The 27,457-nt window shown below is 41.4% G+C and overlaps 1 protein-coding gene across 1 annotated transcript in view; it reads right to left on the reverse strand.

The window, feature by feature from the left end:
- Window positions 1-39: 39 nt before the first annotated feature.
- LOC132972711 (cyclin-dependent kinase 17-like) overlaps window positions 40-27,457 on the reverse strand; it is a 31,661-nt gene continuing 4,243 nt past the window's right edge. Inside the window, exons 2-17 of the mRNA XM_061035746.1 lie at window positions 20,811-20,959; window positions 16,388-16,552; window positions 15,525-15,658; window positions 9,798-9,923; window positions 7,057-7,113; window positions 6,786-6,900; window positions 5,833-5,927; window positions 5,517-5,579; window positions 4,462-4,585; window positions 4,067-4,187; window positions 3,515-3,612; window positions 3,246-3,351; window positions 2,792-2,834; window positions 2,503-2,593; window positions 2,238-2,315; window positions 40-1,598 (exon numbers count right to left, since the gene is read on the reverse strand). Coding sequence (XP_060891729.1) covers window positions 1,561-1,598; window positions 2,238-2,315; window positions 2,503-2,593; window positions 2,792-2,834; window positions 3,246-3,351; window positions 3,515-3,612; window positions 4,067-4,187; window positions 4,462-4,585; window positions 5,517-5,579; window positions 5,833-5,927; window positions 6,786-6,900; window positions 7,057-7,113; window positions 9,798-9,923; window positions 15,525-15,658; window positions 16,388-16,552; window positions 20,811-20,937 — 1,581 coding nt within the window. The 5' untranslated portion in view covers window positions 20,938-20,959 and the 3' untranslated portion in view covers window positions 40-1,560. The remainder of the gene's footprint in view (window positions 1,599-2,237; window positions 2,316-2,502; window positions 2,594-2,791; window positions 2,835-3,245; window positions 3,352-3,514; window positions 3,613-4,066; window positions 4,188-4,461; window positions 4,586-5,516; window positions 5,580-5,832; window positions 5,928-6,785; window positions 6,901-7,056; window positions 7,114-9,797; window positions 9,924-15,524; window positions 15,659-16,387; window positions 16,553-20,810; window positions 20,960-27,457) is intronic.

The following is a 27,457-nucleotide window of genomic DNA, read 5'->3' on the forward strand; positions in this document are numbered from 1 at the left end:
AAAAAGTACAAGAAGAAGAAAGAAAAACAGTTCATGTGATTTCTGTTTAAACTTTAAATTTTATTTTCTTTGCTCTGGAAAAAAAAAAACTCAAATATGGGAGGGTATCTGCAATGAAATCCCACACCAATAACAATAATCCACAAATAAAGTTAAAGAAATCATACAAAACATCTGTGGTAACACTGTTAAATAGACTTTGACTCAGTATCATATTCACCAGGGGCAGGACTATAGCTAGTGCTCCCTGACTCAGGAGTTCAGTGGCTGTGTGCTTCCTCATACAACAGAGCAGGCATGCAACACGATGACGGAGGCAATCCAGAAAATGAAAAAGGGATCTGTTTTTTTTTTTACAGTTGGTGGGAGATGGGAATGACAGCGGGGGGGGGAACACATCTGTAATGTACGAAGGCAGAGTAGCAGATTCCAACACTTCAGGCCTCTTCTTTGTAACAGATTGCAGCAGATGTAGGTGTCAGATTGAGGTGGAAAAGGATAAGAAGGTTGTTCACGGCAGTTTAATCTCTTCTGAAGAATTTAGGAGGCGTCACTAATCCTGTAATGCCCTTGTTAATAATCCTACATCGCCTCTTTTCTACTCCTTGCATTTTGTTCATTGGTCACAAGAAGAGACCAAAGCGTCCTGGAATGATAATGCAGATATCCGACAAGAACGCACGGCTCTCCTAACCGCCTCCAGTTAGGATCAAATCATCAGTTATATCAAAACTGGCCTTAAAAAAACCTTCAGAGTGATGGTCGGGTATGATGCAGCTGTGATCAGCGCCGTGGCAGCGGGGTGAGAGACACACACAGGTGTACAGAAAAGACAGAAAATCAAACTCTTTTGAGTTGCTACAGAAACATCCATCTGCACGTCACACACACACACACACACACACACACACACACACACACACACACACACACACACACACACACACACACACACACACACACACACACACACACACACACACACACACACACACACACACACACACACACACACACACACACACACACACACACACACACACACACACACACACACACACACACACACACACACACACACACACACACACACACACACACACACACACACACACACACACACACACACACACACACACACACACACACACCAAGGAGCTTTGAGGTGCACTTTTGTTTGTATGAAAATGGAAATTATGACAAAAAATATCACTAAAAATACCACACTTCAAAAACAAAAATCTATACACATTGCATGTACTCATTAAAGTGACTGAGCCAGTTAGGATTCTAGACAGTAGTTGTATTTAGCAGCAAATTCTCTTCTCAATAAATACAGATGTACAGTATATAAATGTCTCTTTTGGGGCCAACATCAGGCCAAACCTGGAGAGGAGGGGGTCGGCCGCACTGTCGACCTGTTTCCCCCCCCCCAGTAGATTTCTGAGGAGTGACGATGATGATGATGATGATGATGCTCAGTGCCAACATCAATCTCAGGTTACTGTACAGCGAGGAGATCCTTCCCAAAAAAAAAAAAAAAGGGACAGTCCAGAGAATCTAAAACAGCATGCTTTGTCTTCTGATCTTTCCGTTGCCTGAAGGTAGACAAAGACAAAAATGAACTTATTCCGTTGAATTGACATTAAGAGATGTCGTGTAACAGAAGATACTGGATCATTTGGTCGTGGATTTGGTGAGATACACTTAGGGGGTACAACTTGGGCCCAATTTTTCGGGCCTTTATTTGTTCAAATTTTAGTACACAGGTACGATTCAAGTATGCCAGATTAGCAAATAGCACCTCCTGGTTGCCACGCTGACAAGTATCAGTGGATAACTTTGATGCTGCTGAAAACTTAAACAATGTGATTCTTTAGCAAGTTCTGTTCATATAGAATCATCTTTTTTATTCCTGAGTAGTACTGCGGATATTTAGCTTGAAAGGACTATTTAAATGTGTCGAAAATTATGATTTTTTTAAGGTGATCCTAGGATGGCAAAGAAAAACAACTTAGTTAATTCAGTGTCAGTTAACAGTCATAGCTAGCTTCCTGTTGTTTTTTGTTTTTTTTAAACTGGCATTTATATCTGTCCCTTTCACCAACTGCATTACTTTCCCTCCATCCCCAAACTTTCCTGCAGCACCTTGGGAGACATGTTCCAGTTTGAAAACCTCTTGTCCCCACTTCAGAATAAAAAGTAATCAAAGGATTCAGTGCTGCGTTATTCCTCACCTGACTCAGGGTACGACGAGTTCCGGTAGCCGGGATCTCTCTGCAGCTGGACCTCCTTCAGTGTGAATATGGATATGTCTGCCAGACAGAGAGAGAGAGAGAGAGAGTCAGTCAGTCAGTGCAGCAGACATCACATCTTGCAAGGGGAACAGTGTCTTTGTTATGAAGCTGAAACTGATCCTCACTGTACACTGCAATATCCTTCAAGCTGTACCTAGAGGAGCTTGCCAAGTCTGCAGTACAGCGCTGCCATTTCATTACTCACTCTCTGGCAGTGTGTGCACGCGTGGCCCCAGGCTCCTGAAGTACGGCTGTCTCATTGCTTCATCGGCAGAGGTCCTCTTTTTCGACTCGTACTGAAATACGAGGAAGTAAGAGAAAGAAAGGCATTAATGGACGACTAAAGAATTAGGTCAGCAATGTGTGATTGTGTGTGAATGTCCTGCCGCGCCTCGATGCACTTCTTTCTATAAATACAGTCCTAACATAGCAGCGAAATGTGTCGCGCTGCTTTCAACATCCCGATCATGCCTGGCAGATTTACTGACACTCACTTTTAGGAATGACATCAGCAGGTCGATGCCATCAGTGTCCAACCTGGAGAGAGAGAGAGGGAGGAGGGGAGTGGGGGGGGGGAAGAGAGAGAGAGAACGGGAGAGAGGGAGGTCAGCAGAGGTGGGGTCGACACACAGATGCTGGTGAGTTTAAGGAAGGAAACTCAGTCAACTATTCCACAGGATTTCCTTACAGGAAGTGACACAGAGCACACACTCACACACTAACTAAACAAACCTAAAACACTGAAGTCAGACTCTGGAAAACCTAAAAAACTCTACATGCAGTCTCTTCTTTTATACCTGGGTCTGTTATGAAACAATTGCTCATTTCCATCTCCAATGATAAGAGGGCTACCAAGAGAGGTGAGGGGGAGTTTTAGAAACTAGAAAGGTGTTTACTTCAAACATCTGAAATTACCTCTTAAAACGAAGCAGATGTTTTGTGTCTTACCTTGGAGCGTGGTTAATGAGGGGCTGGGCCTTGTACTTGGGAAACTTGTAGGACTTGAACTCGTCGATGGAGGAGATGCCAGGCCAGTTGTCCTCTGTGGGAGTGCCTGTGGAGGGGACATTCAATCGGTCCTGTTACAGTAAGGCTAAACAGGGCAGCTGGAGGGGCTTTTCACGCTGCGGCAGGGGGGCTAAATGCCAGGGCTAATACGATTAGAGGATCATATTGAAACGTTTTTGTGGTGCCTGACAGCAGAGGGCAGCACTGACCTAGTAGCCTGAAGATGAGGTGCAGCTCGTCCTCCACTGTGGAGCCTGGGAACAGGGGTCTGCCGGCAGCCATCTCGTAGAATATACAGCCCACACCCCTGAGAGGAGAGAGAGACAAGGAGGGATCAGGTGTGATGATTCTACCCAACATGTCACCTGTTCTTATCTACAACCAACTTCTGGAATCAAACTCCAAAAATGGAACCTTAAACGTCCAAAATTGAATGAAGTATTAAAAGAAGAGGAAGGTATTTGAAATCGCAACCACCAAACAAATCAAAGTCTCTTTACTGTACTGCGTCTGTCAGCTCCTTATTTAGAGAACCCACTCAACAAAAGAAGATCCAATCATCTGGGATTACTCCACAAATCACTGACGACGCTCAAAATAATTTCACAAAAATGAATGACAGAAATTCTTTCTAGTGGAGGATTTTAATTGCTCCTACATCTCCACTCCGCTACAGGAACCGAAAACAAAGAGAGGTGCCAGGAGTCCGCTCGGTGTTTTCCAACTGTTGTAATCACCCCTGTAGAGCCAGGCCCACTCACCACATGTCTATCTGTGTGGAGTACTCAGAGGAGCCCAGCAGTACGTCGGGAGGCCGATACCACAGCGTTACCACCTCGTTAGAGTATGTTTTAGTGGGCACAGACTTGGCCCTCGCCAGTCCTGTGGAGAAGAAACATGAAATGAAAACAAATCCAACAGACACATTTGGCAGAAAATCATTCAAATCTGACTGAAGGATTATATTCTAAAATGCACACTATGTAGTTTCAGTTGAAAACACCTTCATGTATCACTGAGTGTTTGAACAACTTAGATGAATGCAGCTTCAACAAGGTGTCACTTCTAAGAAGTTGATTTATTATTTGAAGAAAAAACAAGCTTAATCAAACACAGATTAATAATTGATACACATTTGGGTTTCAGTTGTTTTTACCAAAGTCAGCTAGTTTGAGTTCTCCCCTGTCGTTGATTAAAAGATTCTGGGGCTTCAGGTCTCGGTGGAGAACTTTCCGCCTGTGACAGTACGCCAAGCCTCTCAAGATCTGGTACAGAAAGATCTGAGAAAAAAGAAACATCTGAGATCAGCAACTATCATCATATTGGTAAAAATCTGTTTCAAATAGAGGGGCTGGTAACAAAAACAGATGACATTCTCAAGAATAGAAATGATATAGTAGTGCTCTCAGCATTAACTAGTTAATCACAATTAACTAAGGTCTGAAATTAATGCATTTTTTTCTTTTTAATCTTATTGAATCACACCATTTTGTTCCTTTAGGAGCACCGTGGATTAGCCTCCGCAGTGTCTCCATGTAGTCACACTCACAGTGATGGAAAGACACTGCTGCATCTTTGAATGTCTCATTTCACTCTCTGTTTTTCATTTAACTTCCAAAGGAATATCCACCTTCATTTAGTTTTTGATCTGTGACAAGTTTATCTTTCTGTGCTGATGTTGCTAAACTCTACCAGCAGGTTCTTATTTCAAAATAAAAGCAGGGTTGAATTCAAACAGCATGTGAAGTTCTCTCAGATTTAGTATAAACCTCAAAATAAAAGCCTACTTTAAATGAGAAAATGGAATGTCAAACATGCGATTAAAACTGTGATTTATCATGATTGACTATTGAAAGTTTGAATCAATCACGATTAAAAGTTTTAATAGTTTGACAGCCCTATGATATTATTAACACACTGAATTCTGCTTCCATAAAAAAAAATCTATGCTCTTTAAAAAATGCCAAGTTAAATTTCAAAATGTAGTTTTTATGTCCATCCAAAGACATGTTAACCAACTATCAAAAATAATTAAACAAAGTACACAAGACAGTTTCAAGTTTAAGAATTCAATTCCTGTTTTCCCCACGATGTCTCCATTCCACCACCAGAGGGCACACTGACAGTGCTTCTACTGTGGACCCCAGCAGCCACAAAGCCCTGACAGTTGATGAAGTTGGCTGGGCCAGCAGGCCGCCTGTGGAGGCTCACCTTGACATTTTGCATGCTAAGGATGTTCCCACAGTCGTCCATGTACTGCTTCAGGTCTTTGTCCTGGACGAGAGAGAGAGAGAGAGCGGGAGAGAGAGGGAGAGAGAGGGAGAGAGAGGGGAAAATGAGAAGAGTAAAAAGGCTCACAGGCATACTAACTGCAACAAGTTGAGCTGTTGTGCTCCTGTGTTGTCATCTCATCTCTGCAGATGCTCATGAATAACAATGAGGTGAAATAAATATTTATTTGAGCATCTGTGCACAGAACAACATGTGAGTCACGCAGGATGAAGGGGAAAGGTTCTGTTGCTCTCACCAGGTACTCGAAGACCAGTGTGAGCGACTTCTCTGTGTGGATGATGTCGTGCAGCGTCACAATGTTGGCGTGTTTCAGGTCCTTCAGTAAAGACACTAAAGAAAAGAACGACAACTCAGCTGAAAACACAGACCATGTGATTACACTCAAACCATGACGTTTACTTTGTTCAAATAGAGATGAATGTCACTGTACACTTCTCAAGACAGCTGAGGTTTGTTTATAATAATACATTGTATTTATAAAGTACTCAAAGACGCTGTACTGTACAGTTCAACAAACTAAACAACTGTCAGCTTCACACATTTAGGTAAAGAAACAACAAATCAACTTCTCAAACAGCAATCTAAAGAACTCTAAAGAGAGCTCAAGATGAGTCATGGTGCAAACTTCACCGTCTTTATTAAACTTTATTAAACACTGAGTTCCATCTGGAAAGCAGCAACATGAAGTCAAGACAAGCCATGTAAATTGCACATAATGAATCACTGTAACACTCGATTACATATCTTAACTCGAGTTCTCATACAGTAAAGAATTAAAACACGATAATTGCTAAATCTGGTCCGTGCTTCCATGGAAACTACTTGTGTTTTGAGCTCATTTTCTATTAACTGGATCAAAATGTTACCTGCTGCAGTTTTGTTTTTTTCACGAGTGAAGAATAAAGTGAAGAAGATGACCCTAACAACTATTCAAGAGCAAAAATCAGGATGAATCGGCTACATGTAACACATTTAACTCTCTGAAAAGCATTACAACAATTGTAAATGTAATTTAGAATTTAATTAAGTAAACCTTCTTCATGCTGTAAGATTGTAAAATGTCCTGGAAATGCCTGACTGTACTGCTGCCTCATCAAATACCAGATTCCACATTACATCTGTTTGCTAGTTAACAGGAAGTTTTGGGTTGTGTGTTTTCATTCATGGGGCAACATTTAGCCGTCATACCTTCTCTGATAGCTGTGCATGGCGCCCCCTCTTCATGCTCCAGTCTGATCTCCTTCAGCGCCACCAGGTTGTCCGTCAGTTTGCTCCTCCCTTTGAACACTGTGGCGTACGTTCCCTGCAGGAGAGAGCAGAGGAGAGGGGGTCAGAAGCTGCAGCTGGTCACTAGAGAGTTAAAAGTAAACTGTGCATTTGTTTTATCACTATGAGAAGAGTAGCACCTGTAAGACAGTGAAGGTCGACAGTGAACACATTCCCACACACTCTTACATACCTCCCCCAGTTTGTCCAGTTTGATGTAGGTCTCCAGCTTTCCAAATCCAATCTCTGACTGGAGGAGAGGAAAGGACAAACAGCATTAATGAAGGCGCCCTCATTATTACTACTGACAGGCTTACAGACACTACGGTAAACCCTTATGACGGCCTGGCAGCAGAGGAGGTGGGTGTAAAGAGGTCACACCCCCCCCCAAACCAACATCCAAATTAATCTGTTGTGACAACGGACCGCTGGCTTTTGGCTTTAACCGTGTTTGTTTACTTTATTTCAAAATCGGATTAATTACACAACTCAAACTCATTTTCAGACAAGTAGTCATGTCAAATTTTCTAAATGTTAGGATCGTAAGGTTTAGTGCAGAAAATGTAAACTAAGTTTAGCCATACTGTGCTAAATTATTGAACCAAAAAAGAACCAAAGTTTTGTTTCAAGCAGCACAAACAGTAACTTCTTAATGACTGTGATGCATCGTTCAGTATGAGAGGCAGGGTTTAGAAAAAGTCAAAGTCTGAGGTCAGGCTGAGTCCCGAGGAAAGCTTCAGCAGTAACTAGGGCGAGGGTTGACAGGAACAGCTGCCAGTGGCAAACATTTCAAGGAATTATGAGGGCCCGACCGATATGGGATTTTTGGGGCCGATACCGATGTAGATATTAAGAGAAAAAAATCAGATACCGATAAATCAGCCGATATCTTTCTTTGATCTATGTTCGATCTTTAGAGATAGATATTCACATTTATTGCGTTTATCCCTAAAATGCAGTCAGACACTTGTGGAAAAGATAAATAATGAAGACAAAACAGTCACTCAAAAGTAACAAGCAACTGCTTTGTTGTAATCCATATAGCACCCTCTGCTGGTGAAAGACAAATGCTAGTGTAATACAATGAAACTCAAATTAAATGCTATTTGATTGGTCAATAAACCTAGTAATATCAGAGCCGATAACGATAGCATAGCCGGACTCTAGAAATGATCGACCAGTTCTTAGCTTTTAGTTGCTACAACTTTTTGAGGTATAAAAAAGGGACAGCTAACAAAGAAATATGCATCCCAAAATAAAGAAATATTGATTATGTCTGCATCGGTCTGTATGATTAGATAAACAACAACATATTATTTGACATGTCCGATAAATAAACTGCCAAGAAGGTTGTTGGATTACTGTATCAAAGCTCTAACACATTCTTTTACAGTATGTCACATGTTCATTGTTGAGATCAAGTTTAACTGCCCAGCATTGTAATCACTCAGTGTGAACCACATTTTCATGTTTGACAACAAACTCCTGCAGCCTGGTTTCCCTGATTAAAGGAAGTGGTGAGTCCTGTGGGAGCATTAAAACTAAAGGGCAGCACAGCTCCTCTGTGATGGAGTGTGAGTACGGATGCAGAGGACAGGATGAGGGAGCACAGTGTTCAGACTTTTCCTCTGTTCTGCTTTCGACAGATGCACTTTCACAGTTAAATCACAAGACAATTATTGGGGCTGCTGACGGAGTGAACGCATGACAGGCTGACAGGATGAGATTAAACTGTTGAAGGCCAGGTGTGAGCTCTCTCACTCTCTCACTTCTGCTTCTTGCTGCCTCTTAAATAAAACATCATCCTCACTGCTGTTTTTCTATTATGTAGCTTCTTCCTGACAGCCTTACCATGTCCCTTTCACTCTGACTGTCAAATCATATCTGCTCACTCCAACCTGGGCAAGTAGTACTGTACATTTACAAATGCCATTTTGGTTTTAACGGTGATATGCCATGAAATGATAAATGAGTTGAATATAAGAGTAGCTGAATTATTCTATTTACCAACAAGGTCAGCATTAGCAGGATCAACAGAGCCGGTTGAATACAACCCTTAATTGGTGCATTTAGGTGAAGTTGCAGAGGCTGGAAGTCTGCCTCCAAAAAAACACTTGTGAGTCATAACGTCACCAAATCTAATGTTCATGGCACATAAACCATTTCCCTGGAAATCATGTGTATCAACAATCATGACCTATTTTCACACACGGGTTCCTGAACATTTCTAGAAATTTTAAGGACTGTCTGCCAAGATTTTCCAAAGTTGTTATTCACACATGTCACAGCTGTTGGATGGGAGGAGGAGGGGTCTCAGGAGGGGGTCTCAGGAGGCAGAATATGACATTTAAACACTCCAAACAAGCGCTCCTCTTCAGCGACATCGTCACTCACACATCAGTTATCAATTAGCTGACTTGGGGGAAGGGATTGTATATACTAGGGATTTATTTTTCTCTCAGTTGAGAATTTTCAGTCTTGTGAATAAATGAACGTAAAAATCATTCCAGACTCGGTCTTCATTGAAAGAAGGAAAAACTCTGTGGACCTAAAGGGAACCACGGTTGGTCACTACAAGGGAGGCCGTTCATGTTACAGGAAGTATTTTCCTTAAAAAAAAAAAAAAAAAAAAACAAACAAACTCACCACTAATGAAGCTGTATGTTAAGGTTGTCAACATCATTTACATTTTATAATATAGTAAGGATGTTTCTTCTCTTTCCATTAAATAAATTGATGCCATGTCCCAGTAGAACTAGCAGGGAGTCAGTGTATCGCTCAGAAACACTTCAGCAGGTACAATGGCTGTGCACTTTGTATTCACTACCATTTAGTCTACTCTAATTTTTGTCCTCCTGACTTTTCATCACATTCTCCCCCTTCCTGTTTTGACCTCTAACTAGCCTCTCTCCTCCTCCTGCTCCTCCGTCTCACCAGTGATGCTCTGCGGGAGCGTCGGCTCAGAGGCTGGTCGAAGGGCGGGCTGCTCAGCTGCAGCTTCTCCAGGTAACCGTCAGGTATCCGGATGTCGGCTGGCAGGGAGAGACGTTTGTTCAGGTCCTGCAAAAACACACAGAACACACAAAATAGTCAAAAAAAAAAAAAACAACAGGGACCCCTCATTCAAACACAGCGTCAACATAGTGCCACACTCTGAAAGAAACAGGAGTGAACCCTCAGCAAACAGCGTAAGCTATGAATAAATACCAATGATTGTCAACTAAATGGCAGAAACCCAGAGTACACAAGTAGCATATAGAAGAAGGAGCCGGCTTCAGGTCTCAGTGGTCAACAGAGAGGGCAGTGTGTGTATATATGTGTGTGTGTGTGTGTGTGTGTGTGTGTGTGTGTATGAACACACGCATAGCAGCATGAAGTTCAATGTAGCAGGCAGGTGTGTGTACATAATAAAGTGTGGAGATCTTTAAGAGTTAAAGTCTGTCCCAGAGGATTAAAGCATGATCCTAATGATCGTTACATAAAATAAACACACGCTCCCAGAACAACATGGGGATTCTTCCAAGTATTCATGTCCTATATTTGTTAGATTACTGTTAATCTGGCCTCTCTCCCCCCCCCCCCCCCCCCTCTCTTTCTCTCTCCTCTTCCTCTCTCTCTTCGTTATATCTACTTCCACTCCCTCAGAGATAACACTGGACACTCAGTCACACCCCATCACTCCTTCTGACAACAAACAAACAACAATATGCAACTTTCAACGTTTCCACATTTCAACAACAAGCTTACAGATGAACAAGTAACCGGAGGTGACTGACATGTGGACGGCCGAACCGGCCCTTCAGCTCTTTAGTCTAACCACAACAATGACTCAGCTTTTTTGACTATGCGCTCGCCTACAGCTGGGAGATTTAAATATACGACCACATTAAGAGGAAGTGGTGCATGTCATTACATCTTGAGAAAGTCACACATGCTTAAGAGTGCATGAGCTGCTGATAAACGTGTCTACATAAGGATGTTTGTTACTAAGTAACAGAACCTTTGATGCAGAAACAAGACAGACTTTGCTGCTGTGACGATTTGTCGTTGTCAAGCGAGCATTTTGAAATATATTTTAGTTGTAGTTTTCTATTGTTTTTAAAGGAGTCATTATTTACAAACTTTGCTCTTTTTATGGTATAACAGCTGAAGAGAGACAGGAAATATGAGAAAGAGAGAATAGGGATGGCACGCAGCAATGGGTGAAGGGTAGAAGGTACAACCTCAGGCCACTGCAACAAGGACGAAAAGCCTCTGACAAGGAAGCGTCCGCATTCAAGCAGATTCTTATACATTCCTTATTTACAAATCAGTGTGTCCTTCTGTAGAGCTGAAACAAAAACTAGATTATTTTTACAGTCTGTTATGACTATTATCATGATGATCTAGAAATGGTCTTTGAGGTCAGAAAGTAGGCAACATTTTCCGTGAGAATTTTTGTCAAAGCAGCAATCCAAAATAAAGTTAACGATCATGAAAGACAATTAAATCAAAAGTGCATTAACTCGGTCTATTAGGGCTGCATCATACTGGAAAAAACAAACATATTGTCACTATTCTGACTGATACTAAGAATGTGAGATTATGAAAAGAAAGGAGGGAAGATCCTTCATTGGGTTTTATTTCACACTTTTAAACTCATGCTGATTTTATAATTACAACATTTATTGGAGTTTGTAGAACTACTGAACTTCATTGTAAAAACGCAGTTTGGTCGCTCATTTAACCTTTGTCAAAAGGAATGAAAGGTTTTAGTATTTCATAAATTACATACCCACTTTTCCCCTGGACATTTTTTTGATTAAATTCATGAGATCACTTTTATTGTCTCATTTCGAAGTTTAATTCTGTGTTAAGTATTCTTAGTTTTTGAGCCTATGTGTGGCAGTGGGCCGAGAGTTCTGTGTGACACAGCGGCTGAGAGGAAGAGGACGGTGATGGATGAAGCTAAAAAGGAAAACCTCTGGTAATATTACTGTACCTTGTCAGTTGTTATGGTTGTTTAGCTTGTCTCAACACATGTCTTTGCTGGCTTTGCACCCTCTGCTTGTAAACAAATTGAGTTGTCTAAGAGGGGTAGGAGTAGTGTCTTACGACAATACAGTTGCACTCCAAGACCTTCCTACATATTGTTGCTTTAATGTGAAGCCCTGCTGTTGTTTGACTGATTTGTTTTGTTCTTTTTGAACTTATTTTTTATTTAGTACACAGATAAAACATACAACTTCAGGAGATGCTTTTCAGTTACACTTGTCCATTTTCTCATGAAATCCTAACATGTCATTTTACCAAACAACTACACATCCATATCCATACATGTATACACACACCCTTTCCTTCATACTTACATTAGATAGACATAAACTTACATACACGCATATAACCACACATGGCAGCCTTCACATCTTATTTCAATCCTTTTTCAACAACTTCCGCAAAAATATTGGTAATTTGCTATACAATAGACAAGTGCATTTAAAGTAAAATTAATAAATAAATTAAATGAAATTTAAAATAAAAATATTAAGAGGTTACTAGATTGTTTTGTTCTTTTAAATCAATGAATGGTACAAACATAACAAACCGCCAGGCTGATTATGTAACTTTTTTTTTGAATAACCGGATTATATCCATATCTGTCTGCTCTGTCAGGATTGGTGGTCAGTCACCAGAGCAAGTGAAGTCTTCCATCACCTGACTTTTGCCCCTCCCCCCCTCCCCTCCTGGTCTCCAATCAACCCGTCCTAATCTGTTACAACAGAGGCCCATCTGGACCGTATTACAGTAATCCTTGTGATGTAATCCCAAAACAGCACTGCCTCCTCTCCTGTAGAGAGACACACAATCCACTACCTGACTGCAGACTGAGGGATTTCCTCACTCTTCCTCCCACACTTCCTCCTCTCCTGGTCTCCTTTTTCTACTGTCCTTTCCTCTGAGTGTCCCCTCAGTACAAAGATGAAGGAAAGAGTTTCAAAGTTTCAGTACCTCAACAAAAAACATGTTGTCGTTAAAACTTCTCAACAATACACTGGATGTTTGTTAGTAAGTGTTTGTGTGCAATTTCTATTCTGGAGGTGAAACAGTGAGACGTTTTTTTGTGTGTACGTGTCGCCTTGAATAGTTGTTTTGTCTGTGTAGCTACTGGTATGTGCTCTTAAACCCCAGGAGGTCCTGCAATCAAACAAACCCATAAACACTGTCAGAGGGAGGGAAGTTTGTGTTTCTCAATCACAAAACCTTCCGATTGCATGATCGCCCTGTAGGTACTGTGCAACATTTTGTTCACTGACAAGATGACAACATCGGCCGCACATCAAACACACATAAGCAGAATTTAACACAACATGTCTGCTGTAGAAATGTTTTAAGACTTTTTTTTAACAACAAAGAACTTTTACAAAAAAAATACTTTTATATTCATCAGACTTCAATCAACCACTTCACTTAAACTGTATTTTTAGAGACATTCGACATCCAGATTCTAGAGGTGCCGTGGATCACAAATCTCACTGTTTTGGGATTGAATCACAGGTTTTTAATCACAGACTGGATTGTTTTTTGGTTCGGCCTACTCCTCAGCTGGCCATGACTCAAACTGTGCATTTTAACAGCACTACAAATCTAACTGGATCTCCATGCATCTTAATAATGTATCCCATCCTCAAGTTTCTTCAACCATATACACATTCACACATTCCAGCAACAATACCAAAAACACACACACACCGTTCATTTAATGGATGTGTGTGTATCTGTGAACAGGCTGTTTCTGCAGCGTGTGAAGTGTGAGGAAGACAAAACAAGAAAGGAGAAGCCCGTGTTTAGAGGCTATGTCTTCAGTTCTTAGACAGAACACAGAACTCTGTGACATTTGTTTGGCTACAGTAGAAGATAGAGAGTGAGAGGAGAAAAGTCCAAGCATCATTTGATGAAAAACAACCTTACAAAATGAAATGTTAACACTTTACCACCCAAAAGTCTGCAAAACACTCGAGTTGAAATATTTTTAAAAGACGCACAACTAAAACGCTGCCTTCCTTTCACTGAGACTGTAAATGTATTTAAAACACTGATGGTTATCTTCCCATGGATCTGTATGTGTGTGTGTGTGTGTGTGTGTGTGTGTGTGTGTGTGTGTGTGTGTATGTGTGTGTGTGTGTGTGTGTGTGTGTGTGTGTGATATAAACGGATCAAGGAACAACTGCGATCAGTTGCTGTGTTGAAATTCTTCTTCCAAAAATGTAGATTCTGAATTACAAGAAGGGCTTAAAAAAAACAAAGTCCTTGTTCAAACAAATCTTTAATATGATCTGAAGAAAACAAGACCAAATATAAAACTAGAAGTGTTCACTGTGATTGTTCACTTTCACTGGAAACCTGGAAATTCATTTGTACTGACTCGCGGCAGTTTAAAATCCTCAAATCCCATTAGTGTCCATTAAGGTGGATTAAAGGCACCAAGTCTTGGGGAGACATCGTTTAACACCGTTTCTGGTATTTTTAAAATCCCCACAATGATTAGAAATTATAAAATGAACTCAGAGGCATCACAAATTTATCATTTTGTCCATCTGATTCTTTTTCATCACCACTAGTACTCATAATCCAATTTAAGATATTGTCAGAAATCTGCAGAGCTAAAGAAAACCTATGAAGCAATCTTTATCTGTCACTTGCAGATAAAGCAGCAGGATCCCTTCTCACGTTGTGCTGCCTCTCATGTGTCCCTATCAATCAGCTGGATGTGTGTGTACTCCAGTCTTTCCGTATGCTGTTTGTTTCATCTTTACAGTGACTTTCTACTGTCCTTCAAGTTGAAGTTAACGAGATGGAGATTATAACGGCACACTTTATTTAATATGTGCAAAATCGCACACCCAGGATTCAATCAATGCTTGTGGTGAATTTTAATCCTACTTTAAAACCAACTGAAAAACAATAATAATCACAGCGAGGAATCTTTCCATAATGTGTTGACTTTATATAACCACAAGAGGAATGTCAAAATCTGACCCTCACTGACACTGCGTTTGTGTGCTTGTGTGTTTGTGAGTGTGAGTGTGAGTGTGTGTGTGAGTGTGTGTGTGTGTGTGTGTGTGTATATGAGCAAAGAGAGAAGTATGTAAGTAAGGGGTTTGGGTGGGTGGCGCTGGTGGCAACTGTGAAGCCTTTGTGAAACAGATTTCCAAAGTATGTGCAGCAAGTAAGTCGAGTCACTGTGCGCCACATATGTGTGTGTGTGTGTGTGTGTGTGTGTGTGTGTGTGTGTCCTGCTCAGATTATGTGGGCAGCTGAGGACTATTTTGTGTTCATATCACACTACAAGAACGCATCTGAGGTTTTAACACAGCACTAATTTGCACTTTTTGCAGTATAAAAAATGGGCCTTTTGTCAAATGATTCGCTTCCTCTGCTTTACATCAAATAAATGTAAAAAAAAAACCAAAAAAAAAAAAAAACCTTGAACTTAAAAGTAGAGGCTATACCACGAAGAGCCAGGTACAACCTCCAGCTGGATAAATGCGCCATGATTCATAACGTCAGAACCTGTTACAGTAGCCAGTGAGTCATATCCAGAAACATGTCCTTCCATTTAAAAAAGCAGAAAGGATATGCAAGGGCAATGGAAGTTTAAAAACAAAGAGAAACAACTCCCACCTCTGCAGAGATGCGTCTGTTCCCTCTGTTCCTCAGACAAACACCCGTGGGCGACTGCACCTCATCGGAGGAAGTCCCGGACGCCTGGTCGCTCTCCCCGTCCGACCCCATCTTCAGGTTCTCATGGACGATATCTGGAATCCAGGCAGAAAGAAAAACAGGGAGAGAAAAGGAGGATGAGGGGATTGTGTTTGACAGATGGAGAAGGTCTGTGGAAAAACAGGGCAGGGCTCGACAGCGCCTGATGACTTCAGCAGGAAAGACAAACACTCTCTCTGACTCTTTTACAGGCCTCTCTGTTTCTTATCCAACTCGTGGTCGTGTCAAACAGATATTACACACAAGAAGTGAATAAGGTTTAATGAGTGTGACCGATAGGACTTATTTGTTTCATTACAAGGCAAAATCAAACATCACACTGTACCCGTTTCATGGCTAATCAAACTAATCAATCTCAGGTTTCAGGCATGAAGGACTTTGCCTTTTTCTCCCAGGTTCAATTTGATATATGCAGGGCAGAAAAGAAAATGAATAAGCAGAAACATAGAATATATTTTACATTATATGGGTTAAGAATCCAAGTGGCACATTTGCTGTTAATTAAAAAAATATATACATAGTTTAGTTTCTTTTCTTTCTTTTTTACAACTGTGGCTAATTGCATGACTAAACTATTTGTGTTGATACTTTTGTGTCTGCCCTGATATTTGCCACATACTTTTTAAATAAAACATATCCACTGGATAAAAAACTAATTTCAAGTGAAAACAAACAAAAGCACTATTTAAAGTCAAAGAGAACATATCATACAGTATCATCGCCTGTGTATGCTTTTGGAAGTGATCGGTGCGTGCGTATCTCACCGAGGCGACTACCGTTGCGAGGCATGACCATGAGCGAACCCAGGCCTCCCCCGATGGCGCTCTGAGGCCGCCTCAGTGGCGGCTTCTTAAAGGAGCCTGTGTACTGGTGGAGGAAGGAGTGGACACTGTGGGCTGACGGAGGACGGCCATTCCTCACTATGGGCTCTGTGGAATGAAAACGACTTCATGTTTAGATGATAGCGCACATACACACACAAAAAGAGTTACATATATTTCCCTTTTGATGGCTGACTCATAAGAATAACCATTATTGTGAATGAAACAGCTACCAGAAACACTAACTCTTATTATAACACTGACACAGAAAGGGTTTTATTGGTAAGGCTGTGTATAAGCCAAATCTGGCAATACCATACATCTTTTAATAAAGGGGTGAACATTCAATTTATGTTTTACAACATAAGATAATAAATTACATTTTAAGACCTGGCCTGTTTCATAGGCCTGTATTCTCTTTCTTTACCACTGGAAGTTTTTGTCACTGCTGCCTGTCTGTTTTTTTTTTTTTAAGTGTAAGAGTAAACTAAAATTAAGAAAAGATTGAAATTCTGCAAACAAAAAGTTATGAGATTCAAATTCAAGCAAGGCCACAAATCTGTTCAGGTAATGCATTCATCAAAAAGCATTACTGGGTTTATTCAGAAATGATAGAGTGTTATAAAAGATAACATGGCAACACTAAGCTGTATACACTAAACTGATATTTACTTACATCCTTATGTAATGGGAGTTTGTGGTCATGTAGTGAGCAGAGTTGTTTATTATGATAGCGCGCCCCCTTGAAAGTACTTTAAACACACTGGATATTAATGACAGCATGTCTTGTAAACCAGTTATTTGTAACACAAACTTATCCTTAATCATCCACTAAACCATTTAATGACTCTCACGATCTCATGTAATGTGGTGGTTTGAATCTCTTGAGTGTGTTTATGACAAATAGTGTTAACATAACAGAAAGTCCTCGAAGAAGAGAAAACAATCGATTGCTGGTGTTCTTTTAAAAATTCTTTCTCAACATATTCTTAATATTCTTAAGTTTGAGATTATATGTGTTTTTGTTATTGAAATTTGAGCTTCATTTTTTTTAAACAGATCTGAAATCATTCTCAAATTGTATGAATAAGTATAAACCAAAATGAATTTCCATTGTCCTCTTAAAGTCTATTATTTATAATTATTTGCAGGCATGAGTACTTTAGGTACCTAGCTGCTCATTGACTAAAAGCTTTGCGCTGCACTAACTATCCTTTAGTGGTTACATATCATGACACAAGAGTGTATCAAATAATCATTGTTACATAAGAGGTTTTAACTCCTAATCTACTGGTGCACAGATTTGCATCATGTAACATGAGTAAACTGCTGCTATGCAGTATAAGAGGCCAATGCATGCTAAAGAAACACTAACGCACAGAAAGCAAGTTTGCGGAAATATGCTCGAACCAGAAAAGTGAATCTTCTTTGACAAATATGAAACAGAATATAAGTGATTGAGATAAGATCTGTGCCAACATCAATGCCCAAAGAGAGAAACTGAGATAACTGTGAAGTGACTGATGATGGAAACAGATACATCGTATAACTACAGATTATACTTTAAACAGTTTGTGTTATTCTAATGTGTTAAATCTACAGAAAAACAATAAGACTGTTTTTGGATATGATCCTATTTTTAGCACAACTCGAATAAACAGTTCTACTTATCCTGGCTGGAAAGAAAGCTTTATAAAAACCAATGTGATTAGCTTGCGTCTAATCTTAATGGGCTTTGGTTTTTCCAGAAAAATCACATTCTGAAACAACAAGGGTTACCTATTTGTAAACAGAGCTCTGCAAGTTACACTGTGATCTGCTCTCTTATCCGGTGTAACCCTTAAACTGTCAATAGCCTAGAGCAGAAAAGTGAGACAGTCTTGTGTGTAAGCATAATGTCTTGTAGTCTCAGTTGTGTATTTTTGGCGTGAGAAAAGCTGCTCGGCAGAGGAGCATTTGTCCAAAGGCGAGAATGGGGTTGACAGAGGTAAAAGATTTATTATGTGAGGAGTCGCGCCAACTAACAAACAACTGTGAAAAAGTGTCGAGAAAATGGAGCCCCAGAGAAGCAGGTTCTTGTAGCAGGAATTGATATCAGACGGAGTGAAAATACAGCACAGTGTGTGTTTGAAAAAGACAGAGATGATAGGGAGGTCAAATACAACAGTTAAAGAGTTAACATACATCTTAAAATACACAAAAACAGGGTCAAAGAGATCCTGTTTTTAAGAGTTTATGACCTGTAAGGTGTATGATCAATATTGGATTTAATAGAATTTGGCTTCAGGAGGGTTTAACACTCCAGCAGAGGTTAGTGCATAGAGACTCAATCGATATCATAGGTATGACACCGTACTGCAGTGGAAAACAAGTAGGGGTGGTAGCCAGGATAGGGGGTCCCTTTAGGAACTCTAGTTTTATCAGGAATAGTCAGCAGTGTTGCAAATCAACAAGCAGGATTGATTAACGGATAAGGTTGGAAAACTGGTTACAAGTTAAACATTTGTTGTGTTTATAATAGAATCTGCTACAATGTTAAAAGTGTTTGATAGTTGTAATAGGAAAAAGGCATAGGCAGCTCCAGGGTGTAATTTAAAGTTTCATTCTATTCTTTGTATATATATATATATATATTTTTTTTTTTTTACTTATTTTGCATTTCCTCGATTTTGTATGAAAACAGAAAATCAGCCCCAAGTCACCATCCAGGTCCTTCTGTCATGTGTCCCTTATCTCTGTGCAGCTGCTGCTGCTGCTGCCACTGGACCCAGTTATAACTGTTATATAATCAGATCAGGCCCAGAACGCTTTCCCCAATCACTGGGGTCAGATCACATCTCATGTGGCTACTCCATTCTGTCTCCTCGCTACCCTACTTACTGATACACAGGCTGCTGAAATCCCCTCACTCATGCAGGCTCGCACACAAACGCACACAAACACAACACGATTCTGTGTCCCCACTCAGAAAGCACAGAACACTCTAGCCAAACCTTGTGTTAATCACTGCACAAAAAGCTCTTTACAAAGCCCAGTTAGTTCTCAGAGGGCAGGGGGAGGGGGGAGTGGACTTGGACGATCTGATTGATTGACGAAGGGGGGGGAACTTCTCGTTTGGACAAAAGACAAGAGAGGAGAACTGAGGACAGGCCTGAAAGAGGCTTGTGGGTAAGGGTTGGGGCGCCCAAAGAAATTAAGAAGAAGAAGAGCTGAAACATGGAAATAAAGAGGGGGAAATGGTTTCACCAAATCATCCATGTTGCTGTGGCAATGTCATGGAAACTCTAGAATGCTTCCAGAAACTGAGCACCATGGAAACGAAGCTGTTGCACACCAAGGCATGATCCCTCTCTCCCCGGCTTGCCCTCTTGCTGCAGATTTTGTGAATCTCGGCAGAGATAAGCTGCTGTGTGACTGTGCTTTTATTTTGACGCCTCAAGGTCTCAACCCTTCTCCAAACCAATGATGTAACATGGGGACAGTGTGTAGGAGCATGGTGTGTTGACTATCATGTAAATAAAAAGAGCCACGTCAAACAGAATATATCAAACATTAAGCTATAAAAGTATACCAAGGCTCCCATGGTGCATTTCAGTCGGAAATATTCAATCATAGTCTGTTGAACTTCAGCAAACAGCCCACCACAGCTTCTGGGTCAGTGTTAGATAAAAATTTGGATTTGGATAAAAGTGTTGTGTAAATCCATTCAAATCCAAGCACTAAGTCCCAATCTAGCACTTTATGACGTAAACATGCTGGAAATGTTACACATTAGTCATGTGTTTGATTAAACCAATGAGTCACTTTTTCATGTTGTGATTGCAATGGTGGTTGCTAACGGCGATGGTAAAGACTTCAGTGTCCCTGGTTCACTTACTGATGGAGATAAAAGACTTGAGTGTAAGTTTGAGGCACAATGATGAAAATTCTCTCAGAACATTTTGCTACATTTTCTCAATGTACCCGGTTATTGATATGGAGAGATCAAGAGAGACAGGAAATGTACAGAAGAAAAAGGAAACAGCTAGAAGGGAACGTCGATAGCCTGGCTGCTGCAGGTACTAGAGTTAACGTACCTGCTAGTTTACCTGGAAAGCTATTAAAGCTAAGGTTAGTTGGTCTGAAATACTAATAAAAGAAGGCCCAATGTGTCGTATTTGAAGCTGTTTGGAAAATGAATCCAAGATAATAAAAAATAATTTGAAATAAGTTTCAATAATTCAGTGTTATGGCAATTACGTAATGACCTACACTTACAACATGATGTTGTAGATCTTTTTTGTATTGTGTTAAATATCACCAACACTTAGAACCTTAAACTGAGTGTTAAGCAGCTCCTTCTTTAGCGTCAACTTTCTAAACTCACCGCTGTCCTTCAGGCCGTTCTCCTCGATGGTCATCTGTTCAGCCAGCTCTGACAGCGACTCGTCGATGGTGTGGCTACCTCGCAGCGTCTGAGAGAGGCGCCGCTTGAACCGCTTCATTTTCTCCATGGAGCTCTCAGGAAGGGGAGGCCTAAAGACGACAGAGTAAACATTACAGACTTAAACTGTGGTTGTGAACTGTGAAAGGTGATAAGAACAAAAAATAAATAAATAAATACAGTCTGTATTAAATTCCACCTGAATACTTCCTCTATCTGTCAGCTGTCTTGTTGATGCAGGCCTTCACATTTCCCTGATAGTATCTGTACTGTAAAGTGCTTTTCATTCAAAGAATACGACTCACTCGCCTGCAGCCATGTTTCACAATCAGGAAGCTGCAATCAAAGACCTTGTAAGATCATCAGGTGTGTGACTGTGTGAACAAAGAACGCTCCAATCAGCACTCTGACGTTAATTATGACTCAGCTCGTTCAGGCACATTACTTTAAATTCCTCCCGCTGGGGTAACATGATGAGTTGGTGAGAGATTCTTACGGCGAGTTTAGAGTACGGTCGCTGGCACACGGGACTATAAAAGCAAATCCTAAACCAGGGGGATTTGCTGCAGAATGGAGCAGGACTAGCCTGGGCCACATTGAGTCCACATCACACATTCCAGTCGCATTTACTGTGTGCGCGAGAGCAACTGACTGTGAGAGCTGGAGGCTGTGTGTGTGTGTGTGTGTGTGAGAGAGAGAGAATTTGTTTGACGGGAGGAAGAGATGTCAAATCAAGACAGAAGATGTTTGGGAACGAGAAGGATTACAAGCAGCTTCTCTCTGTGACCTAAATGTAGAGATGACTCCTCAACTGCTGCAGATCTGGACAAGAGTCTGTCTGCATGGATGATGAGTAAAGTCAGCCAGACATGAAAACATGAGTAGTGAATCTCCTCAGGGCTCACAGCCTGTCAACACTACACTACTGACGGCCTTTGTCTTCCACATATCACTCATAACCTCAATTCTGTCCCCAGACACGAACATCTAACTCACTCCGACACGACACGACTCAGTTCACAGTTCACACAGAACGTTAGCGTGTTTCAGTAGTCAGTGTGTGTGGCTGCCGGCAAACTAAGGCTGCTCTTTAAGGGATGAAGATTAGAAACATAAATGAGAAGGACAGTTTCTTTGAAACTATTTGCCTGTAGCTATATGTTCCCTTTAACAGATTTTGGTTGCTGTATTGCTTCTTGTCAATTCTGCCTAAGCATTTCTTGAAGTTCTTTAAATGATAGACACAAAGCCTGATTCTTAGTCAAAATAATAATAATTCAAGGTTGCATCTGCTACCCTTGGAATTTGTTTGCGAGCTCACAGTTACAGAAACAACAAACGGGAAAATTAGAACAATCTATGCATTCTTAAATCAACAGGATTACACACATCTCTACAGTTTCATATTTTATTTTGAAACTAAATGTTTGATTACTTCATAAAAAGGCAAACACCACTCTGCGCTGCAGCTCAAGCTTTGCCTTGATTTAAAACTTAATCACAGAAAAAAAGCCAACACCGATACAGTATCTGGGGTGAGAAATAGGCCATGCAGCTGTTGAATAACGTTAGTCCTGGTTAAAAAAAAAGTTTCTACACAGAGTTTGGAGAGTCAGCGAGCCTGGCCCCATTCCCTCGACACAGCGGACAGCAGCCACCGTCTGTCTGGACTGGGCTGAAGGCCAAAGCAAACTGGGACGGTGCAAGATGAAATATTAAACAGAAGATCATGAGTTCTATAACTGCACAAGAACAGTCTTTATGCATTCACAGATTCAGGCAGCAGGGTAAATAGATGTAAAGATACTGTTTCCTATTATGGCAAGCATACGCTTATCTCCTTTAAAATAACTGCAACAACTACATCTCTTGACATAGAGGGATAATCTATTCAGGAACAGATTACTATAGCCTACAGACGTTCATGCTGTGCTTTAAGTCAAGCAGCAATCTACCTAATTATTACAGAAGCTGAGATGAGGCAGAACATCAAGTCGACTGTCACAGCAGCTTCACATCAGTCCGCTTGGTGACACATCCGCTCCTGCAGGACCAAGAAGTCTGTCACTTCCTGACTGCAGCCTCACACACAGCCTGCAACATGTGCCCTCGATAAGAAGTACACTCATAACTCTTTGGTAAAACTACTCAATCTCTACTTCTGACAGCTGGCCTGAAGGAGACAAGCTACCCATGAAAACACTAGTGAGTTAATCGTCTCTGCATTAAATTAGGAGCTGAATCCCCGCAGAATGAAAGAAACTTGTTTTTATCTTAAGTGTCAAGCATGTTTTTATAGTCCATGTGAATTAAAAATCCAGATTATATCACTAGGGCAATGTTTAAACTGGAAATTCATAACCAACTATTTTTTAACACCAATTCCTGGTTTAAGTTTTTTCAACTTCATTATTTAACATCAGCTATATTTATATATACTGTACATACATATGCACAGACACATACATATATATTTAAACATGTATAGCGTTAACACTTAATTGAAAAGAAAAGGAAGTTCAATCAAAATGCAGTTGTAATTTGTAGTTCTAATTCTTCTATTACAGAAATTATTGTGTTTACAATCGCTGGAATAGGCACTCATGATTATTTTGCTTTTAACCAAAAGACCATACACTTCAGTCATGCAGTCAGTATCTGTTCAGTTACCATGGTAATGTCAAAAATCCCCTCTTAATTCATGAGTGTACGTATGAAGGGGACATGAGGTGGGCACATTAACATCTAATAAAACAAAAATTGAGATATGACCTATTATCCAGCTGACTCTGGGTACAAATCACTTCTGAATGTTCCACGCAAATTTGATGGCAGCATTAGAGTGGGGGTGGGGGGGTGGGGGGGGTCTGTCTGCTGTGCACAGTATCCGCTGGCCAACGCTCCTGCTCTGGGATCGAGTGCGAAGCTTTTGGACATGATCCCTGCACAGAGCCTTATCCTGCTCCCATAAGTAGGCCGGTATGAGGTCTGAACTCCAGAGCCGCTGGGAGGTGGCCATGGGGGGGAGGAGGGAGAGACAGAGAGAGGGAAGAGAGGGAAATGTCGGGTTGCACTGGAAGGGTCCGAGACCCGCACTGATTCAGGATTTGTCTCCATGGCAACACTGCTACTTTTTCCACGCTGTAAATGCAGAGCACGGCGGGAGACTGCATGCATGCTGATTTCCCGTCTCACTCTATCTCACAACCTATAGCAACCCCAGCCCCCACTCTCCTCAATACGTCTACATTTTATCCCGACAACCAGCCGACAATACCCATCTTAACATGTCTCTCACCACACAGACACTCTCATGTCTCCAGCTGCAAGCTAAATTACATTTTCAACCTCTGTTTTCCTGCAGGAGCTTGTTGTATGGATGCAGTGGAAACAGCAGAGGGGAGGGGGAGGGGGAGGGGGAGGTGGAGGTGGAGGCATTATGGATGCTGCAGTAGTGACACAAGACGTATGCTTCAAATGGATTCTGTCCTTCCCCTGCTGCAGCCTTGAGGAAACAGCAGCTCTCATGACGAAGAACAGAGGGCTGCTAAAAGAGTGAGGCCAGAGTTCCTGCTGTGAAGTGCCACAAGCCCCCGCGGCAGCCCCTGCAACGCTAGACTAGAGCTCCACAAGCTGCCATCGCTGCAGGAGTCTGTGCAACTGTCCCACTGCTAGGCGGACCAGTCGCACCACAGCCACCATCACGGCCACATGGAGACTGCTGTCTGGGCCACCCACAGAAACAGGAAGGCAAGGTCGCAACCTCTCTGTTACCCCTGCAGGGTTCAGTTAACCACCTAAAGTCACAACAGCTAGGCAAAAAAGGAGGTCCTAGAAAACGTCTATCCCTCCTCCCCCTCCCCTGGCTTACAGAAGAAGACAGAGAACAAGCGTGACTGTTGGCATGATTCACGAGTGAGCTCAGCCTCGCTCTTTCTAAAGAGCAGCCTTTTCTCATCCTGGCCAAGACAATGAGGACATGAGTGAAGGAGCTGGCTCCATTATGGAGGCCTTATATAAAGGCTGCATTGTGCACAGGAAAAAGGAGGCTGTTTCAAGAGACACAGGAGGTTGTGGTGTGCTGCGTAGTGCTGAGCTGAGCATAACAACCACGCAGGCATTCTTCCCCCGCACTCTGCAGCAGGTGAGGCTTTGCTTCAAGAGGAAAATCTGTTTGAACACTTTCAGGTTAGACGCGCAGAAAACCTCTCATCATTTTTGCCTCTTTTCCCTTTTCGCCGACACGCACACCGGTACTTTCCTCACCCTACTCTCACACTTGTCACATCATGTGTCATCCGTGTCAGCAGGGCTGAGCGCTGCCGACAGACAGGTCAGTGCCTGTTTGTGCGTGGGCTTGTATGTGTGAGTGTTTGTGAATTACGACAGACACCTCAGCCAGAGCCAGTGGCAGAAGAAGGCCCAGCCAGACCAGTGACGCACAGTTAGCCACAGATCTCACAGGCAGTAAGATTCAACACTAGCTGATTAACACCGCTGCCATGGTGACGGCAGCTTGACTGACAGGTCTGCTCCTCTTCTCGCTCTCTCTGTGGCCTAAACGTCAGATAAAGGAGGAGCAAGCGGAATATTTCAGGTTTGCAGCTGCAGTTCAGACAAACCGAGGGTTTGAATGTGAGAAGTGTCACTGTGGAATAAAATAATCTTTGTTGTGAAGGATGTTTTCCCATAATTAAGTTTTTTTGGTCTTGGAAAGTTGGATTGGAAAAAGGAAGAAGTAATGGTAGGAATTTTACTTTTGATATTCACTTCAGACGCAGGTCAAAACGAAACTTTCATGTCCCTTGAGGGAAATTTGCATTGCAGCCATGTTCATAAAGCACACAGAGAAACGGGCAAAAGGGACTTCAGGAAACGACAAACAAGAAAATACATGAATACGTTACAATGGACATGAGAAAACCTGGAGTATGTTAAGCCATCGCTGAAACCAGAAGCCACCACAAGATGTTAGATCTGACCTTTGGTAGTCTAAATCTCTGTAATGTAACATGCCTAGTTTACAGACAGGAGGAGGTGGGGATCAAACTGAAACCCCTGTGGTCAGTGGAGTCGGTTTTCTGGCACAACTTCACCAACTACCAAAGGTGCGTGGAGAGTGAAAGGCTGGAAGAGGTCAAGAAGCTCCAGCAACACTTGTAGTATGAAGATCAACTTTATTAACTTCATTAGACCGAGGAGTTTTGGCTTGTGGCCCTCATTAGGGTCATGCAAACCTGTGATCAGTGACCACCCCACTGTACCTCCTGAGCCAAATTCTCCTCGGCACACAGTGTGGGACCTTAATGAGATTTGCTGTAACTTAAAAAGGAAATAATCTATCTTTAGAAACAAAAAGTCACAGCATTAAAGTTATTCAGATAAGTTTCTCTGCAACAAAAAAGTTAAACCACGACTCTGAAAACAAGCACTGGATTTAAATGAAAACGATACATCTTAAGCACCACTTACACTTCACATGATAACACTGTTTATGAATGGGATGAAAGGCCTGCATGAATAGTGACAGATAAGCCTTGTGGACCCAGCTGGGTGCAGAGCAGGGCGCTGAGATCAACAGATATGCTTTGATCTTATCAGACAGGCAGCCGACTAGTGTCAGTCCTGCAGTCCTTTTTTTTTTTTTTCTTCTTCCTGATCCTTTTTGAGGGAAATCATCCAAGCTTTGTGGTTAAGAATCTTTTCTGGGAACAACAGGGATCAAATAGAATCAAATCCAGACAGGACCCTTCAGAATCAGCAACTACTAAATCTGTTTTTCACAATTAACTAACATACATGTTGATGGCTTTTGTATAATCTAAATTAAAGGTAAAACTATGATCAAAAACTGCTCTTTGGCTCACTTCAGAGATAATCACCCAGACATGGACTCGTCTGATCTGACCCTGAGTCAAGTCACCTGGCGGCCGTTTGTGAGCAGAGCATTAGCATCAGAGAGAGCGACAATTAGCCGACCCCTCCCAGCACGTCTGAGCAACCAGCGGGTCCTGTAGGCCTTTCATGGCTGTTTAAAGGAAACAACAGGCCACACTGCTATCTAACTGAGCGCAGACGGCAGGAGGGGGGGGGGGGGGGGGGGGGGGTTATCAGAATATCAGTTTCCATATCAAACTGCAAACACAAACAACTCGCCTCTTTTGTAGCCGTTTCAGACGGCAAACCCTGCAGGGAGATATTGTGTTTGTACCCGACTTATTTTAGTTACACTGCATGAAAAAAGTGATAATTTCTTAACCATTACTTAAATAAATCACTTTCGTCAATTATTTTTCTAAAAGTCCAAGAGATATGGGTCATTGTATTTTTTTATACCATGAAGAAGAGTACATTTTCAAAAAAAACAAAAAACACAAAAAATAATGGGACTTGAGCTTGTTGAATGATTGATAATAAAAACTGCTGTTTTAAAGGCTTGCCACTGAACAGCAGGTTATTTCCTCAATGATAAGTAACTTGGTGAGCTGAGGTTCACTGAGTTCAGTTGGTTTCTTAGTTCAGCTAATTTTAAAAAAAATAGAGCTAACATGTATTTTTATAGCACCAGAGAGAACTTAATAATGAACACC

The sequence above is a fragment of the Labrus mixtus genome, chromosome 4 (assembly GCF_963584025.1).
Source record: "Labrus mixtus chromosome 4, fLabMix1.1, whole genome shotgun sequence".
NCBI classification, from domain to species: Eukaryota; Metazoa; Chordata; class Actinopteri; order Labriformes; family Labridae; genus Labrus; species Labrus mixtus.